This window comes from Corvus cornix, chromosome 2, assembly GCF_000738735.6.
Source record: "Corvus cornix cornix isolate S_Up_H32 chromosome 2, ASM73873v5, whole genome shotgun sequence".
In the NCBI taxonomy this organism is placed as follows: Eukaryota; Metazoa; Chordata; class Aves; order Passeriformes; family Corvidae; genus Corvus; species Corvus cornix.
The window spans coordinates 110,138,934-110,157,277 of record NC_046333.1 but is presented as its reverse complement, the minus strand read 5'-3'; the positions used below and the strand labels follow the sequence as shown (position 1 = coordinate 110,157,277).

Below are 18,344 nucleotides of genomic sequence, written 5' to 3'. Positions count from 1 at the left end.
GGATTCAGAGCAGGCCTGACACAGAGCCTGGAACCTGCTTGTTTCTAATGTACAGAAGTTGCCTTTCTTTAATGCAATCAAATTTTGATTCCCTAAAATGATTAGCCCTGTTTTCAAACTCATCTGTTTCCCTAAGAATGAAGCCTCTTCCATCTGTCACTATAACATTTTTCTGTTGCCACAGGTGAACACAGTTTCTTTTTTTGAATGCTGTCTGGTTTTTATCTTTCTGTCAGTGCAAAAAATCATTTTCATTTTTTTGAACAAATTTAGACAGTGGAGTTAGAAGAAACTGTTCCACTAGAACTACACTGAACTCAGGTCCTGAAATATTGCTGCCCTCAGAAAATAACTCCAGTTTCTTTTACTGACACTTAACTTGCACAAGAAACTGAAGTTCGCTGTTTAGCAACCAAAATGGCAAGAGTGAAAGGGAAAATAGGGGTATCTTTCTGTGTGGATTTTCTGTGAGGAGGCATCTGCTGAGACAAGGGAAGGATGTCATTGGGTTTCTGTTCTCATTAGGTAGTTGTAGTGCATAATGCCCATGCAGATTATGGCCTACAACTGCACTGTTGATGGTGCAGGCATCAGCCCACAGGAACAGATTTTGTTAATATGTTTTCTCCAAATTATTAATCACAAATTTGTTTTGAAATAAAAGGAAAAGGGATATTCTCTGTCAGCACTGAGGAGGAAACCTTACACATTCATAATTTCCTGTGATATCAGCTTTAATAAGGTCAGTAATCTGTGGGATAAAGGCAGAATATTTGGATGCTGCTGTGATACAAAATTCCAGCATGCTTGGCTAACCTTTAACAGGTATTCTCATGTCATCCATTTGAGCCTGCTTGAAACTAGTAATATTAGTTTCGAATATTAACCAGGAGTTTATTCAGTTACTCTCATCTCAGCTTTCTTCTGTGCTTTAATTAAATGTTAATCTATTGTAGACAACCTTGTTCGCTTAATGTGTGTATATCTTGGGATGAGTGTACACTGATGATTTGGGAGGAGATCACCTAGCTATGACTAGGTCCAAAGGCAGATTAGGTCTGTGTTGCTTCTTATTTTTAAAGGTATGTGATATCGTTCACTAAAATGGACAAATCTATGGGCAGAGCACTGTAAGGTTCTTTTAAGGGTCTTATCTACCACCCAGTGCAAGGTTTGATGTTCAGTTTGCTTCGACATACTTAAGCTGGATCTCTGCTCCTTTAGGATTGATATTTAGTACCAAATCAGTGTTGACGTGTAAGTGAAAGCAATGTATTAACTTAATAATGCAAGTGTTTAAAATGTGGAAAGAACTGTAACCATATACTTTTTCACCTTTGGTTCATTTTCTTTTCTGGTCATTTTTGCTAGAGGCTTCTTCTAAGTGAAGGATTAAGTTGTCTTTACCTTCTTATCAAGTCTTCCTCTCTGGTGGCAGGCAGTTCCATTGGATGTTCTCATAAGGATCCTGGATGCTGCTGTAGTAGGTCGGAGCCATAAGCTTTCAGTGGCTCTTAAACATTGTCATAACTGCGATCTGCGTGGGTATTATCCACTCCAGTACCAAGGGAACGCTGCTCCTACACACATAAGGAAAGATTTTGTCATCGGGCAGCTGCTGTAAAATGTAGTCACCTCAGTACTGTTTCATGCGAGCTCTGGGTTGGTTTAGTTGAGCTTTCTGTGACTTTCCTCTCTTTCAATCCCTTTTTGAGCTGATATACACCAGGAGAGCTACCATCTGCATGTGTGTCTTTATATTCTTACTCTTCAACAGGAGACTTATCACAGCTTTTGTTAAGTCATTAGGAAAGTCAGACAGTGTGGTGCTCATCAGAGTCCTCTGCATGGCCAGTTGAGCGTGTGAACTAGCGCACTGCTTGTGGAACATACTCTTCATGTCTGCTGGAAGCATGTGGGAAAGGAAGAAAATTATGCTAATTACAGGTTAGATCGATGATAACCCAGTAAGTTAAATCTAGTTAACTTACAGTCCAGACACTCAAAACATGTGACCCTGTAAAATGGAACATTTCATTGTGGTAATCTTGTATTTGTGATGATAATAACTTATGAAACAAAGGTTGGAGGTTAGGCTTGTTTTCCCTGTCTTTTTACATCATCTGTAACCTAAAATTCCCCCTCTTGCAATATCTGTGAGTTAAATCTGCTTTAAGCTATCATCAGTCACCATTTGAACTGATTTTTCTTTGTTATGCTGCCAACAGAATCTTTTTTTTTTTTGTTATGCTACTTACGAATCATAAAAGTAAGATAAGACAAAAGAGAATGCTAGGCTGTACCATCCCCTTTGCTTTGCCAGCACAGGATTAGAGGGTTTGATTAGCAAGCATTGCGTTGCTGTGTGGGAAACTTGGTTGGATTCCCTTCCTTGATCTCTCAGATGGTGTCTGTGCATACGCACAGGTGATGTGTCAGTGGGCTGATGCTCTGCTTCGACATGTCTCACCAGGTTGTGATGCCTGACTCATTCTCTCTTGGTTGATTGGCTATTTGTGCCATGGACATGACACAGTGAGGAATAAAGGCGTTTAAGGCTTCAAAATCTTCATAATATTTCCAAGAAGTAAAATTATTCATTCTGAAGGGCTCCGTCCCCGTGAAGTGTTACACCATATCTGCTGACTGAATGTGCCTTTGTGCCTTGCCCTCTGCTTTGCAGTGCCATAAGTTTAGTTCCAGTACTCTTGATGAATTCTACTTGTGTCATGTTTACTTAGATCTGTCTCTAGTTCATGTTCCGTCTGTTTTTTTAATACATTCCCAAAATTTCCGGAAGATTGGGTATAGATTGGGACACAGGAGGTCCTCTTCTTCACCCATCTCCTCAAGAAAAAGTATTGACAGGCAGCTCTTAAAAAAACAGAAGGAATATTTTGGTTTCTTATAGCTGTTTCAAGGTGATTATGCCTTAAGAATCAATCATAGCATTTCTAGTTTGTGTCCCAGTTGTCATCCTTTGGAAGCTGTGCACCAAAGATATGCTTGTGTATTTTCCTGTTGTATTCTCCACCCTTTTATAGTTTCCTGTATGCTTTCAGCAGGGTACAATATGAAAATAAACAAAGAAGTTCTTGTTAATAACTCAAAAAAATATCCTCTCTGCCCCCAAGCCATTTTTTGCATAGCTCTCAGAAGCTATCGGTGTGGCAGATAAGGGTGAACCTGTGCTGCTGCTGGGTTATCTTGCTCTTTCTTTGACTGAGGGGTTGAACTTACCATAGCACTGCATCCATGTTAGTTTGCTGCCACATCCCAACCTGAGATGAAATCAGTAGCTACTTCAGTGGAGAGCCCTGAGATAACAGAGCAGGTGATTCACTTTCCTGTCTTCTCTGTGGGCAGTGAGCCTGCCTGCACTAGTCCCTTTGTGGACTACTGTCTGCTCCTGCTGTTAAAAACAGCATTCTGTAATTCCATTTGCACTTGCAGTTTCTCTCTTTGCAGTGGGGCTCTGCTGCTCCAGAGGAACTGAATGTGCCTGCACTCTTCTCTCCTCCAGAGAGCTGGGAACAAATGCTCACTTTCGACAAGCTGGAAGATGACAGAAGTGAAGCAAGGCATTTATTTCCCACTCATCATTACTTCTGCATGTCTGCCAAACCCTTTCAGGCTGGCTTAGTGGTAGGTCCCTGGAAGAGCTTCAGTATTAATTTTACACCGTGGTCCCTGTTAGCCACATGATAGCTATGTCAAAGATTGTGATGGGCTCTTCTGTTCTTCCTTTTCTCAGGTCTGGACAGCTACACTGCTAGGATGACACTTCTTGCAACAACAAAATGCTACATTTAGGTTCTATGCAAAAACATATTGGCAAATGTCAATTTAAATAAAAATTGACCCTTTTTTTAATTGCAGGTAGGCTGAAGTGTTATGATTATAGCTTAATCCATTATTTTAGTCTTTGGTTTGCCATGCTCACTCTTGACTAAGGATGCCTTGTCTAAGGATTAGTTAGGGATGAAATAGCTCTACCGTGTGATCTAGTTGATGGGCTGACAAAGGGAGACCATAAACTGAGATTTCCTTCCATCCTCCCCCACTAAAATGAGGCATTGAGGAGAGTTGTATACACAATCAGATAAAGACTGTACAGGTCCATCTAAGAACCACGTGTGCTGAAGTGTACTTTTGGCTTATGCTCTTCAACTCTGCCCAGTTACATCAAGGATCATCATTTTGTGAAGAAAAACAAAGTAATTTGCTATCACTGTTATGCACAGGAACACTGAAAAATGTAGGCAAGAACTGTCTTTTTCCAAAATTATGTTATTCTGACAGGTAGAGCCTTTCCTTTTTGAGTAGCTCTGCAGTGCTTTGAAATACTAAAATGCAGTCAGCAGTCAACAAATAATACAAAACATAAGCCTCTGCAGTACTTTTGCTACCCTGCTGTGCCGTCTGCACATTCTTGAGAAGCACTGGGCCTTGCATACAGTCTCATAGAGGGCTGTGAGACTACTAAATAATCAAAGCTGCTGAAAGACAATACGGCTCCTGCCTCCTTGGAGAAACATTTAGCAGCTAACACAGCTGAGCAGATGTTTCAGTGACCTTCCATGTTTCCTATTGATGACATGCTTTTTTTTTTTTTTTAACAGAATTTCTTTTTCCAGCTTTTCTTTTTGGTCTATGAGCATAAATGTGCTCTCATGCTTCTATATCAATGAAAACTTGACTTGTTTGTCCAGCCTGTGAACGCCTGCCATAGATAAAGACTGCCTGGGTCTAGGCACAGTGCAGACACTGTACAGAATGAATGTTTCTGTTTTGGAAACATTCTGGACTTTTGGAAACTGCTGGACTATTTGAGGGTAAGGGGTAAGTCACTGCAAAAACCAGGGGATCTAACATCACAGAAATAACCTGTAGGAGCTGGGTTGGAGTTAGGAACGTGTGTAAGCCTGCAAGAACCTAAGCAGTGCAAGCAGCAGAAAGCTGGAACAGAAAGGGCTGATTAATGCCCCTTCTCACAGCCATTGCAGGGCCAATCTGGCAAGAAGGAAGATAGACTGATCCTCCTGCTCCTAGTGGGTTTTAATAAATGCCTTCATAAACTGGAGAATAAGCACTGGTTTAGGTCCTTCCTTGCCTTTTTAGCTTTCCAGACTCATTTCCACCAGTAGTAGATTTACTGTCTTTGCTGTAAGTACCTTCACAGAGAAATAAGAATTCATAATCTACAGAGATAATATATACTGGGATGAAACTGTTCCAATACTGTGCCTGCCAGAGGCCAGACAGAAAGATAAAGAGATATAAAGCTTGCAGTAGTTGTTCATTTCCCCCTTGCACTTGGCTGCAAAGGAATAGCCATACCTGCTCAGTGGACCGTGCAGGTATTATGAATCTTTGATCTTTCTGAACCTTCTCTGATTTACTACAGAAACATTTCATTATTCTTTTTGTGCTAGTGAGAGAGAGGTGAGCTTCTATAAAAGAATAGGTTTAGCTTTATATTTTCTTTTTTTGTTGTTGTTAAATTCCTAATTAACACACAGTGAAATTGCCCAGTGGTTTGTTCAGGCTTGCTGTCGATTTTGTAAAGCCTCCCAATGAAATTGTGCCCATTGCAAAGTGTAATAAAATTCCACTCTAACATGCAGTCAAGCCGTACTTATGTCCATTAAACTTGTCTTTCAGCCGTGCTGTCTTTGTTTTTTTATGGAGGCTTGAATAGAGACCAAGGAGAAACATAGTAAGAAATTGTCTGCTTCCTCCCCTTTAGTTAGTTAGTTACTGACATCTAGTTCAAATGTTTACTGTAGGCTCCTCTTCAGCCCTTCTTTGTCTCCTTCCAATAAAAAAGTCCATTTTTTTCAATGAGGAAATAAATTTTTAAAAACTGCCTATAAAAAATCTCAAGTTATAAACCCATCTTTTTCAAAGAAGAGGCATTTTAACATCTAGCCCTGACAGCTTCCATGCACAGCATACTTCTTGATTTCGTAACAGGCAGAGATTAATGCTGCCCTTCTATTCTGTGCTTTGGGATCTGTGTGTACTCCTCTGTCGTCAACCTCCTCGTGAACTGCTTATTAGCAGTGAGGGCACAGACAGCTTTGTGTTTGTGAGGCTCAGCTGAAGGACGGGGAGGATGGCACAGATAGCGACACAGACAGCTCTGAGCTTCGCTTTGTACCGAAGCAGAGCTCCCAGTGATGATTTTTTTTTTCTTTCTTTTTTCCTTCTTCCCTTTTTTTTGCAGGAATGTGTAGTTCTGCAGTAAAGAGCAGACTCTGCTCCCAGTTGCACACAGCCTAGAACATTTGTTCTGTGCTGAGGAATTTGGGACCTTTTTTGTAGAACTTTGGGTTGCAAGGAGTAACTGATCATGTCTTGCCATCAGATTGACTGTTGTTAAATACGTAACAGTCATAGAAAAATAGTATTATTATGATTCCAAACAGAGTAACTAGAGAACCTAGAATTAAAGACCACTCTCTCATTCAAAGGGCTGGATGAGTATTGTTCATATCATGTATTACTATTCAGTATTTTGTTTTCCTTCCTCGTTCATGTGAATTCATGCTTTGTTACTGTGCCCAGCTCAGTTCCCACTCTGAAGTGAGAGTTCTCAATGTCTTTCTGAACTAGCAAAATTTTATCACTGCAATATAGCACAGTTTCAAAAAACTATGTAGCTTCCATGCAATATTATATTCACCTCCATTCTGTGCATAAGCATGGAGTGTTAAATCAGAAGTAACTCCACTGAGTTTAGATCTGTCTGAGATGACTTAAACTTGCTGTGGTTTGGGTTTGGGGTTTGTCATTAAAAACTGTAATCACAGCTTGCCTCAAATGGTAACCACAGCCAGGAATCCTGCAAATCAGACCCCTGGATCCCAAACTGGGCGATCAGTTAGGGTTGCATCCCAGTGGCTGTGTCAGTAGTCAAAGAGGATAACAGTCGAGAATAGGCACAGCCTCGGGTCAGCCCATGGTGAAGGGACACTGTGTGACATCTGTTAAATTTAAGAGCATCTTGCCCTTAGTGACCATCTGAAGTACAGTCACTGGCTCTGTGCTCTAGAGTAGTGGTTTTTCTGTGCTGTCAAGTGCTCCCTGGTGCAGCTCACAGTCTCTGCTGCTGCATGATGTCCTGGCACGTGCTTGACTCCATGTAGGAGGGCAACCTGACTTCACTCATCTCCTCCCACTCCTGAGTTTCTTTCGAAGCAAAGTGGGGTTCTTGTGAGGGAAAGATGCAGCTACAGAGTGCATCTTCCCCTTGGTTAGGCTGTGGCTGACAGGGAAATCCTGAAAAGAGGACTTGCATGGTCTGTGGCAGATTGGGGATTAAAAAGCACAGTTCTCTCTTCAACTCGCCATGTGCATGCCTTGGCATCAGTCACAACGGACTTTCCAGCATCAGTTAACTGAGCAGCTCCCTGCTAATTTTTCAGATTTCCTTAGCCCAAAGGTGTTGGCTGCCTGGCCCCTCTATTGCTTTGCACCAAAAGGGGCTCAAAGTGGACAGGCTGAGGAATTCAGCTTTAGTATGCTGGCATGTTTCTACTGAGTATGTGAAGCATTTTTCCAAATGCTTGTCTGCTGTCAGGTTTCCTGTGGCTACCCATGCTGTCTGCCAGGTGTAGCTTTATCACTCCTACAATTTGTAGTCTTAATCCCAGAGGTACTTCAAAGTTCGTGGAAAAAGAGATTGCCAAAATTTTTCAAGATAAGAGGGTATGTCTACAATGAAAGTTTTAGATACCTTCAGTGAGCAACTAAACAAATTTACAGGGAAGAAAACCTTTCCAGCTACTAAGCCCAAAACCTCTTCCCTGCTCTGGGCATTCTTCAGCCATGAGTTCCTCTGTGAGCTGCAAAGGAGATTCTGGGTGGTATTGCTAATTGTGCTTTAAGTCCAGCCTCCTTACACAGCTGTTGCTTACTCCTGTCTAAGGTGGAATGCTGCTTGAGGCAGACCTTTGGTCTGACCCAGAGAAGCCATTCCTGCTGTAGTACACTATAGGAAGGGCTTCCTCAGGTCAGACCAAAGGTCCTGTGGCTTCTACCCCAGTGCTGGTCTCCAAAGTACATGAATTGTCTTGGTTGAACTTCAAATCATAGCATGTCCTGAAGCAGACATGAAGTTGGGAAAACTCAACAGATTTTGGAAGCATGATGAAGGTTATTAAAACACTGGAAAAATAGAGTCCTGCGGTGAGAAGTACCAGCATATGTAGTTACCCTGTTGACAATACGTCAAAGTCACCATGATCACTTTAGAAAGATGAAACATATGGAAGGGTATAAAAGGAAGTCCTCTGCCTTGCAAGTTGATCTTCGGGGTTACAACCACAGAACTCTAACATACTGATTAAAAGGGTGTGCCCCTGGCAGCAGGTGCTGGGGATGGGCAGCAGCACTGAGCCTCTTGCTCTGGCACCTCTCCTGGGGGGTGTTTGAGTGGGTGGGTACATGTGTGTGCACACACCTGGCAGGGGGCTGGGAGCTCTCTCTCATGGGGCATCAGGGCTCGCTGAGTTTGCATTCGTTTCCTCCTCTGCTGTTATGGGGACTGAAATAGTTCAGTGTGGGTGAATTCTCCAAATGTGTCACAGAAGTCTCAAGCCTGATGGGATGTAAAGGGGCAGCAGGGTGTTGAGCACAAGAATGCTGAAGGAGTGAGAAAATATTTCTGTAGGTGGCTGACATCCTCATGTACTGGATATATTGTAATGAAGCTGAGCACTATTTGGGAACAATAATCCAGTGGCTGCATGCATTGCAAATTTTAAAATGAGACTGACAGGAGTTGCACCAACCATAGATTTTATTCAACCTTTTTCTCATTTTCTGGAGTTGTTTCTTACATGGAGTCTTGCTGAGACCAGCCTTTAACTTAGTAGTAGTTACCATTTCTAAATTTGGAAAGACGACTCCACTGATTTTAAGCTTAAGTCATGCAAACAGTAAACTGTCTAAGCTTTTCTTATCTCTGTATTTATAAAATAAAGTTTTTAAACTTTGTGTTCATAGTGCACACAGGTGATTGATGTGCCTGGCTGTCCCTGGCAGGTCTGCCTGGGGTGGCTCCCTCCATGTTAGTTCTTGCCTTTTACAAGACATAGAAAATAGACAAAGTTTTCATGCTGGAGCAAGAAACGCTTCTTTCTCATGCTCTTCTGAAGGCAGACACCTTCAAAAGAGTTTTAAATGTGTGTGGTTTAATATCTTATGTTCGCTAAAGTTCTCAGAGGACTTAGTTTATGATTAAGGAAAGTTAGATGTTGTTCCATTGTTAGGGAAGCCCAGGGGTAAAAGGGCTTTAGCCTACCATGTTTAATAGCTGTTTGATGATGCTAAAAACAAACCCAAACACTTTATGTTTATTGTTTTGGAGTTTTGTAGTAATGGGTGTGGTTTCTTTCTGTAAAACTTTTAATATTAAAGACCCAAAAGTGCTATCTGTACAGATATAACGACACTGAATTAAGTACACAAATGTAAATGCCTCCATAATTATTTACCATTTCTAGAGAGCATGTGATAAACCAATCTTTTTTAATTTCACTTTGACTGCCACACGTTCTTTTCATTCCGAGCCAGTGAAAGTGGGTGTCTTTCATGGCAGGTTCAGGAGACTCTACAATCTTTCGTCTTCTTGTTTGGTTGCTAATAACTGGAAAAATTGACTGAGCAAAATGGTGAAGAAGTTGAGCCAGCAGTTGCCACAGTGACAGTTGTCCAGTATAAATATCTTACAATTCTTCTGTTTATCATCTGTTTTCAGGGCAGTTTAAGCTGCTGGAACAAGACCGAGATATTAAGGAGCCAGTGCAGTATTTTAACAGTGTGGAGGAGGTGGCTAAAGCATTTCCTGAACGAGTTTACGTCATGGAGGAAATAACATTCAACGTTAAGGTAGTCCCTGAATAAATATTTATCCCTGTCTAAATGATTAACTGTTACAACCTTTACATACATGGCAAGTGAGCAACGGCGCTGAGTGGGAAGTGTGATTTTTGAGACAAATGAGCCTTTAGTGTTCCACATTCAGTGATGGTGCTCTTTGGGATCATTTTTGCAGTCTTAAATCAACACGTCTTCTAAGGGCTCTCCTGCCCTATGGCACTTTGGGGAGCAATCCTGATGATCCATTCAATAATTCATCTAATTAGGATGCTCCTGCCAGATTTTAAACAAATGTTGTTTGTTGCCCCCTTTCTCCTCCCCCTCCAGCAGTCTGAATTTCATTCTCTGCTAAGCAGCAGCTGCTCAAATCCCTCTCCAGAAAGCCTCATTCTCAGAGAGCACACAGGGTGAAATGATGGGGTTGCTTGTCTCAAAATTACTGCAGCTAAGTAGCATTGTGAATAAAATAACAGAAAAAAAGAAAAAAAAGACACAGTTGTTCTGCGTGTGTGTGTGTGTGTGTGTTTGCATGTGCATAGCTCTTGGGCTCATCAAAGGGTCACTGATCCCACGGGAGGGCTTGCTGTCACCAAACACACTGCAGTGCCATGTCATGAAGCAGTGAAGACAGAACTCGTTCTTCTTTGTCCTACATGTGTGACACTGCACAAGGTAGGTCAGCTCTGCCATGAGAGCAGAGTGGTCTTCAGGCTTATCTGGTTTGTTTGAGCAGTGACACCATCTCAGACTAGCAGAAGAGCATCCTAGAGCTGGGGTGCAATGGTGTGGATCCACATCGTGTACCCTACAGGGGAAACTGGCTGATACTGCTGGTGCAAAACCAGTCTGGAGTTTCCTGGTCCTATGTGTATCAAGATGGGCTTTGTATAGGAACCTTTTAATGGCTTTTTCCTGTTTCTTGCACTGCTGCAGTTGGAAGACACCTGCTAGTTCACAGTTTTTATAGGTGTAAGTGCAAGAGCTCATCAGTTAATTTACTCAGTGACAGACTCACACCTTGCAAGACAGTAGTTTGTTTTCATTTGTGCTCTGCATTAACCTGAGCCTGTAAAACAGAGGCTTTTATGAATGAAGGCTACATGAGAAAGTTGGAACACTTCTGTATCTTTAGGCAAGCGAACAAGAAAATTTCATTTCTGCTCAGAAAAAATCCTTTGGACTGCTAGCCTTATCCAGTGCTGTGCTATTATTTCTCATTTGATCAGTGACCAAACCAAGAGAATGGCACAGTAGAATGTGCAGCTTTGATTTTCTAGTGCAAAAAGTATTTGTCTACAGACTTGTTTAAACATAAAATGCCATATCTTGAGTTTAATATGAGTGTTTTTAAAACTCTTTGTCACATGTAGCAAACTGAGAAATAAGCAGAGCTTACTGTTAGATATCAAATCCATTTTTAAAAGGTTTTATAGTGATACTCTTTAATGTAAATAACAGTAGTAATAATCCAGGTTTAACCTAGTTACACAGTTATCTTGGCAGTATTCCTCTTGGCAGTTTTTCCAGTTTCATAGAAGTCTATTCCAAGGTTATCATCTTCCAAAAAATAAATGAACTTAGCAGGATTTATTAAAGTGTTTAATAACCCTTTACATGCAAGAGAATTATGTACGCTAAAATTTTAATATAGGAGAGGTTCTGTCAAGCTGATTAGAGCAAAGGGAGGAATACTAAGTATGGTTGATTTCTGTCCAATGCAGCATGCCTGTTTAAATTCAGAAAAGAGTATCAGAAGGTAGCTAATCTGATATAAAAGAAAAAAAATGCCTAAAATATCTGATGAAGTACTTAAGATGAGAAGGAGCTCTGAAGTCTGGGAATTCTTTCTTGTTCTAAACACTGAAGTCTTCAGTGGATAATTTTTGAAGAAGGAGGCTGTAGAGTTACCAGGTGACCAGTCAGTCACTGTGTGCTTCTGTTGAGGTGTGCCTGCATGTGCCAGTACACCACAGTTGTGGCTCCACTTGGTGTGAACCCTGCTCCTGTGTGTAAATCCTTGGCTGCTCCAGCAGGATTTCACAGCTACCGCTGCCCTTCAGCAGGCTGCCTTCTCGCTGCAGTGGGCTGCAAGATCTTTTCTAAGGGGCTTACTTTATTTTTGCTTCTTGTAATAATTGTTGAAGGGAAAAATCAGCCACGTTATCCTGGGGAGGCAGGGGAGATAGTTCTCCCTTCCTTCCCCATGGTTTTGCAGCTGGACAGGCTTTCTGGGCAGTGCCCTGAGGCAGGGGGTTGAGGACCTGCAGGGTGTTTGAAGGACAGCTGTAACATGTGTCAGCAAGTGCAGCTAGGAGGGAAAGGTGGAACCACTTTTCACAGAATAGCAAACAAAAATTTTAGGTTAAATAAAACTTTCATAATGGCTTAAAGTACTTAGTAACTTTTTTGTCCACACGTACTGCACTTAGATACCCAGTTGGTTATCTCAGGCGGTGGCCAGCAGCATCTACAGGCACAGCAATTTAGAGCATCCTGGGAATAAGTGAATTTCACTCAGTCAGTAGTTTAATCTGTTCCTGATTGAAAATTAGAGGTATTCTGTTCTTTCTTCACTGACCAGATAGGTGAGAACCTTTTTTGTATTAATATTCATTGCGTAATTGAAGAAGATTTTATTTATGTTACAGCATTATGCTACAATGAGAATTTTTGATTCTCTATTACTAGGAACAAAATACTAAGAAGGTTGAGCTACCCCAGGGCCCTATCTTTTGCTGAAGCAACAGCAGTAGATTTCTGCTCTCCACTGCTCTGATCCCATACAGATGGCAGTGTGTACAAACACCCAGGAAGCTATTTGCACTAACACTTGAAAACAAAACAAGGAACAAATCCTCCACATCATACTGAGGGTAATTCACAAAAAGTTCTCTTAAAAAAGCAGCAGTATTATCTGATAGATTGAACATTGGACAAGCCGGGAATTCCTTCACTCTAAAAACCAGCCTACTTAGTGTTGCAGGACCCTTCAGATCTTCCACAATAATGTTTTTGTCCTGAAGACATCACTTGGTCTCTCTGGAGAGTCTGTGAAGCTGTTTGCAGACACTTTCCAGAATGGAGAGGTGGATTAGTAAATTAGCCTTATAATGATAATTTTCTTACCCATCAAAGACACTGTATGACTGGTTTGAACTTTTGATACCTGATTTGTTCATCTTTTTTTATGTAATCGTCTCTTCACAGTGATTTAACCATGTTGGCCCACACAGTGTGCATTTTGGCAGAAAGAAATCTGTAGTGAAAACTTTGCTCTTCCCCCCCCCCCTTTTTTTTTTTTGGCAGATGTTAGTGCAGTACAGTGCAGCAAAATTGATCTCCTGATTGTAATTCTAATGCCTCTGATAAACTCACCCTGAGTTGCCATAAAGCACATATATAGTAGGTTGTAACCTACGGTGACATTCTTAAGTGCTGCAGTAGTGACTTTCTTGAAATGAGGTGGTGTGTAGGTTTTGGCTCCAGACTTTCAGGCAATTAATAATACTTCACCTCAAGAATTAGTGCTTTAGTGGCCTTGTGGCTTGATGCCAGCCTTACGAAGCAGCAGGAGTCAGCTCCAAGAGGTTTGGGGTTTTTTCTTCTTTTTCCCCTTTGCCCCTGGTACACACGGGCTCGACACCTCGGTGTCTTGCACTGGCAATGCAGTGCTGTGGCTGCCTCTTTTCCTCTTGGAGAAAGGTGGGTGGCTTGAGTAAGAGAGAAACAAAGGAAGCAGAGCTGCTGCTGCTGCATGCCTATGTTGAGGTACCTGTGAGAGGGGTCCTGCTCCAAAAGGAGCCTGGATGGCTAGTGCCGTTGCCTCAGTGGCTCCTGACGTCCCACATAAATAGATGCTCCATGTTACAGCTCTGCAGTGTTACCTGCCACGTTTTGGGTCAGTTTTAGAACACTGATTTATTTGAGACATCCTTGAAGAGCATTGAAGCCAGCTGTTAATGTAGCAATTGGGCAAAGTCGCTCTTATCCCAGAGGGAAATACGTGTATGCTAGCATGAAGACTTTTACTTGCTGATTCTGTCTTGGGAAACAGACATTTATAGAAGAAAAATGGGATACTGTCTCACTGAATTTAGCCAACTTCCTTGAAAAAGTTTCCTCATTTTTTTGTCTGCTAACAGCTCTTCTGAAGACTATGTTTTACATTTTAAAAATCTTTTTCCATTTTTGTGACCTGTAAAAAAAAAAATGTAGCTAGTATATATTATCTATTAAATATATGCGTAGTGCTATGATTGGTCCCTTGGCTCTAATAGTAAAAACCATATGCTGTAGCTATGAATCAGAGACCTCACAGTTACAAAGACCTCTACCAAAAGAAAAAAATCCTCATTGTATTTTTAAAGTGAATGCAAAGCTTGCATTACTCTAATAAAATCTAGCAGGTATACCAACCAATATAAAGCCACAAATCATTTTTATAAAAGTGTTCGTATGTGTCCAAGTAATTAAAGACTTTTGCTTCAAACTATAACAAATTAGAATAATTGGAGTCAAAGGCAGCATATTGACTCAGGTGTTACCAAAATCTATTATTCCAAGTTAGCCTTTCCTTAAGCAAAAGGAAGAGTATACCTGAGCTTTTCCAAAAGAACGTTTCCTAAATAATCGTTCCTTGCTTCCCTGATGCCTGTCTTCTGCAGGAGTTACAGTTGGCTTTTCAATGTTACTGAAACTGCTTGAGTCTTAAAATATAAAATATTATAGTGATTTAACCCTCTGCTGTTTTGCAGTGTGTTTGGTAAGGTGTCTGTGTGCCTGTAACCTTTCTGGTCAGCATCCTGGCATCAATAGTGAACAGGTAGTATGGATCAACATCTGGCAGTCGGAAGGGAGAAGGCAAGTACAACAGGGAGGAAGTTCTGGTTCTGTGGGTCTTCTGCATTCATTGTTCAGCTTGAACATCTACTAGAGATTCTTAGATGGCTTTGGAGTGTAGTGTGGCAAGCACTGCCTCTTTCACAAAGCTGGGAGCACTGGTTATTCTCACCTGTTTCCAATGAAAACTGGCTGGGAAGAACAAAAGAGGGGCGAGAGCAAAGTAAAACTGCAGGAGTTGCTCTTACAATGCATGAAACATTATTGTTAGAATGTATAAGCCCTCCTTGGATATGTGATGCAGCTGAGTGAAAGCTTCTGGGGTGTTTTCTGCCTTCTGCAGCATTACCTCTTTTCCAGAATTATTATGAGACGTTAAGAGTTTGCCACAAAAATGTATGATTATTTCTGCTCTAGTCTGTGATCTAGACCACCTTAAGTCTGCCACTGTGCGCTGCTGCCTTCTGTCCATCAGGTACCAGCGATACGCTGTGTCCCGCCCACCAGCTGGGCCCTGCCACTAGCAGGTCCAAGTGTCTGAAACAGCGCAGGGCTCTGCTACACCCCGCCAGCAGCTGCCCAGAGAGTGCTCTCAGCAGGGCTGAGAAGATGCAAATCCTGATGGGTTGGTGCTGGAAGCTTAGAGGGTAGAGGGGGATGGGTCTGGTGTGGGGCTACCCATTCTGCCTTCTAGGAATAATTTATGATATGCACTTTGATGTTGTCTATAAGTGTACTATTTGGCATAGAACCATAGAATCATTTAGGTCGGAAAAGACCTTTGAGATCATCAAGTCCATCCATTAACCCAGCACTGCCAAGTCCACCAGTAAACTATGTCCCTAAGTGCCACATCTTCACGTCTTATAAATGCTTCCAGGAATGGTGACACAACCACTTTCCTGGGCAGCCTGTTCCAGTGAATGACAACCCTTTTGGTAAAGAAATTTTTCCTGATATCCAATCTAAATCTCCCCTGGTGCAACTTGAGGCCATTTCCTCTTGTCCCATCTGTTCTTAGGAAGTGCTCTGCTTGGCTGATTCCTGGGCTTCTGGAGGCCCTGTGAAGTTCACCCAAGGCAGTGTAAAGCTGAGCTAAAGTCCATGGCTCTTTGTTGATTTTTCTGTAAGTTTTGTGGCTGTTGATAAAGTGAAATGTTTGAGTGAACAAAACAGAGCAAGTCTGATTTTCATATGTCATTGCTACAAGGACAAAGTAAAGATCATTTAGCTGTGTAATCTGCAAAACAGAAGCTGAGTGATATCTGTGCACTGTTACGTGTATTGAGAGAGAGGTATATATTATATGTATGGTATATCTTTTTGCTAACATTCTGGAATACATATTTACCTACAATTTACCTACCAATTTTAAAGTATAATTAGCCTGCTGGGATGTATCAGCAGTCTTAACACCACCATAATAGAATTTAGCGGATAAATTTGTGTGCTCTTAGACTTCTAATTTCACATTTTCAGTTTTTATTATAATTTTGGACAGCAACTAATACCTTATATTTTTGTTTAGAAGGAAGAATGCAGAACAGTATTTTTCTCAGAGTGCTAAACTAGAACTATGGCCTCATCTTTCTTTTCAGAAAATATCATAGAATATACTGAGTTGGAAGGGACCCACGAGGAACATTGAGTCCAACTCCTTGCCCTGCACAGGGCACCCCAAAATCACACCATGTGCCTGAGAGCATTGTCCAAATGCTTCTTGAACTCTTGTCAGGTTTGGTGCTGTGACCACTTCCCTGGGGAGGCTGTTCCAGTGTCCAACCACCATCTGGGTGAAGAATCTTCTTCTAATATCCAGCCTAAACCTCCTCTGACACAACTTCAGGCCATTCCCTTGAATCCTGTCACTGGTCACCACAGAGAAGAGATCAGTGTCTGCCCCACCACTTCCCCTTGTGAGGATGTTGAGGTCTCCTCTTCTCCAGGCTGAACAGATGAAGTGACCTCAGCCAGTCCTCATACAGATTCTCCTCAAGGCCCCTTCACCATCCTCATGGCCCTCCTTTGCATGCTTTCTAAGAGCTTAATGTCTTTTTTATATTGTGGCACCCAAAACTTCCCCCAGCACTCTACACCCCAGTGCAGAGCAGAGCGGGACAATCATCCCCCTTGACCAGCTGGTGGTGCTGTGCCTGATGCACCTCAGGATACCCCTGGTTGGCCCTCCTGGCTGCCAGGGCACTGCTGACTCATGTTCAACTTGCCAGTAACCAGGACCCCCAAATCCCACAGTGCCGCTCTCCAGCATCTCATTCCCCAGTCTGTAGACACATCCAGGGTTAAATTCAGCCTTTTTTCACCTGTAATTATCCTGTGACTATATTTTTTAACAATGAGAAAATGGTTTTCGGAGTTTTTAATTGAAAATAATTTTGTATTTAAACATGCCTGTTGACTCTCAAAGTCCATTTGCTACTTGGTTGGTTGAAATGGATGACATTAATAAGTAGCTGCTCCGCTAGACCTTCATTGTGAATCTCAGCCGTGTAGTTACGTCTGTGGTTTCACATCTGACCCACTGTTTCCTCCTACAGTGGCTCGTTTGTTTGTGAATCACCAGGGAACTGTAAGTTGCCCGAGGAGGAGCTCCCAATGCTGTAGGTTGTGCCACCTCCCTCGCTCCGGACAGTGTCCCACAAGTAGTGAGGAAAAGCTGTGATCATGCAGCATCGAGTGAAAAGTCCAACAGTGTAGCTGGCATTATCAGAGCAGCCATTTGTGGAGACTTGTTGATTCTAGAAACCAATATTCTTAGAGAAAACGCGCTCTCAGAAAGAGAAGGGGGGGATTGCGTGGTACAGGCACGGAGCCCTGTGTGTCCTCAGTCCTTATCAGCCCCTCGAAGGCGGGGCTATGTGGCTGCAGCTCCAATGCAGTGCTCTGTGACAGTTTGAGGAGAAACCAGCAATGAACGTCACACAGGCGTTATCAGCAAAAAAATCCCGAGTGCTTTCCTTTCACGTTGTGGTGTTTCAAAATGCTGTCAGGCCAGTGGCGCAAACTGTGAATGAGTATTACGTACCATAAATCCTAGTAGTTTCCTGGATTAGACCAATTAGTGTTTGTTTAGATAATTCAGGGTTTGAATGACTTCCTCTCCGGAAACCCCAAGCCTGAAGTGCTAAGGCGGCACACCTCGCCTGCGCTGCCTGTGCAATTGCTCCGAGAGGCTTGCAGAAGATAATCACAGTTCTGCAAATACGGGGGAATTGCAGGTCATGTCTTACAAGAGGAAGCATTATTCACAGCGCTTGTCAGTTATTAACTTACTGGAATTACAGCTTTCATTTCATGCAGTGGCTATTGTGTGATGATACCAGGGTTCAAAGCCTGGATTTTGAACTTCACTCAAGTCCATGAAGTCTTTAGGGGTTTCAGAGGTGAGGAAGGGATATACAATTTTAGCATATGTTTTCATTGGCAATTTCTTTAGTATGTTTGATATTCTCAAATAAAATGGTCTATAACAGATGAGTAGTGTTTATCTGGTGCACCTTCATTTATGAGTAGGAATCTGCTGCTACCAAAGAATTGGGTGGGTTCTGTTAGGTCCCTGGAGAGGGCTTTTCATGTTAAACCACTCAAGTATGAGGCAG

The 18,344-nt window shown here is 42.0% G+C and overlaps 1 protein-coding gene across 3 annotated transcripts in view; it reads left to right on the top strand.

Moving 5' to 3' along the window:
- GAREM1 (GRB2 associated regulator of MAPK1 subtype 1) overlaps nt 1-18,344 on the top strand; it is a 102,295-nt gene that overhangs the window by 67,817 nt on the left and 16,134 nt on the right. The window contains exons 1-2 of one of the 3 annotated variants that reach the window (XM_020584081.2): nt 9,810-9,897; nt 14,643-14,748. The exons of 1 other annotated variant lie outside the window; for it this stretch is intronic. In XM_020584081.2, the coding sequence (XP_020439670.2) occupies nt 14,716-14,748 (33 nt within the window). In that variant the 5' untranslated portion in view covers nt 9,810-9,897; nt 14,643-14,715. Of the gene's footprint in view, nt 1-9,766; nt 9,898-14,642; nt 14,749-18,344 lie in introns of those variants that run through there. One more of the 3 variants, XM_039548894.1, reaches the window with a different exon arrangement.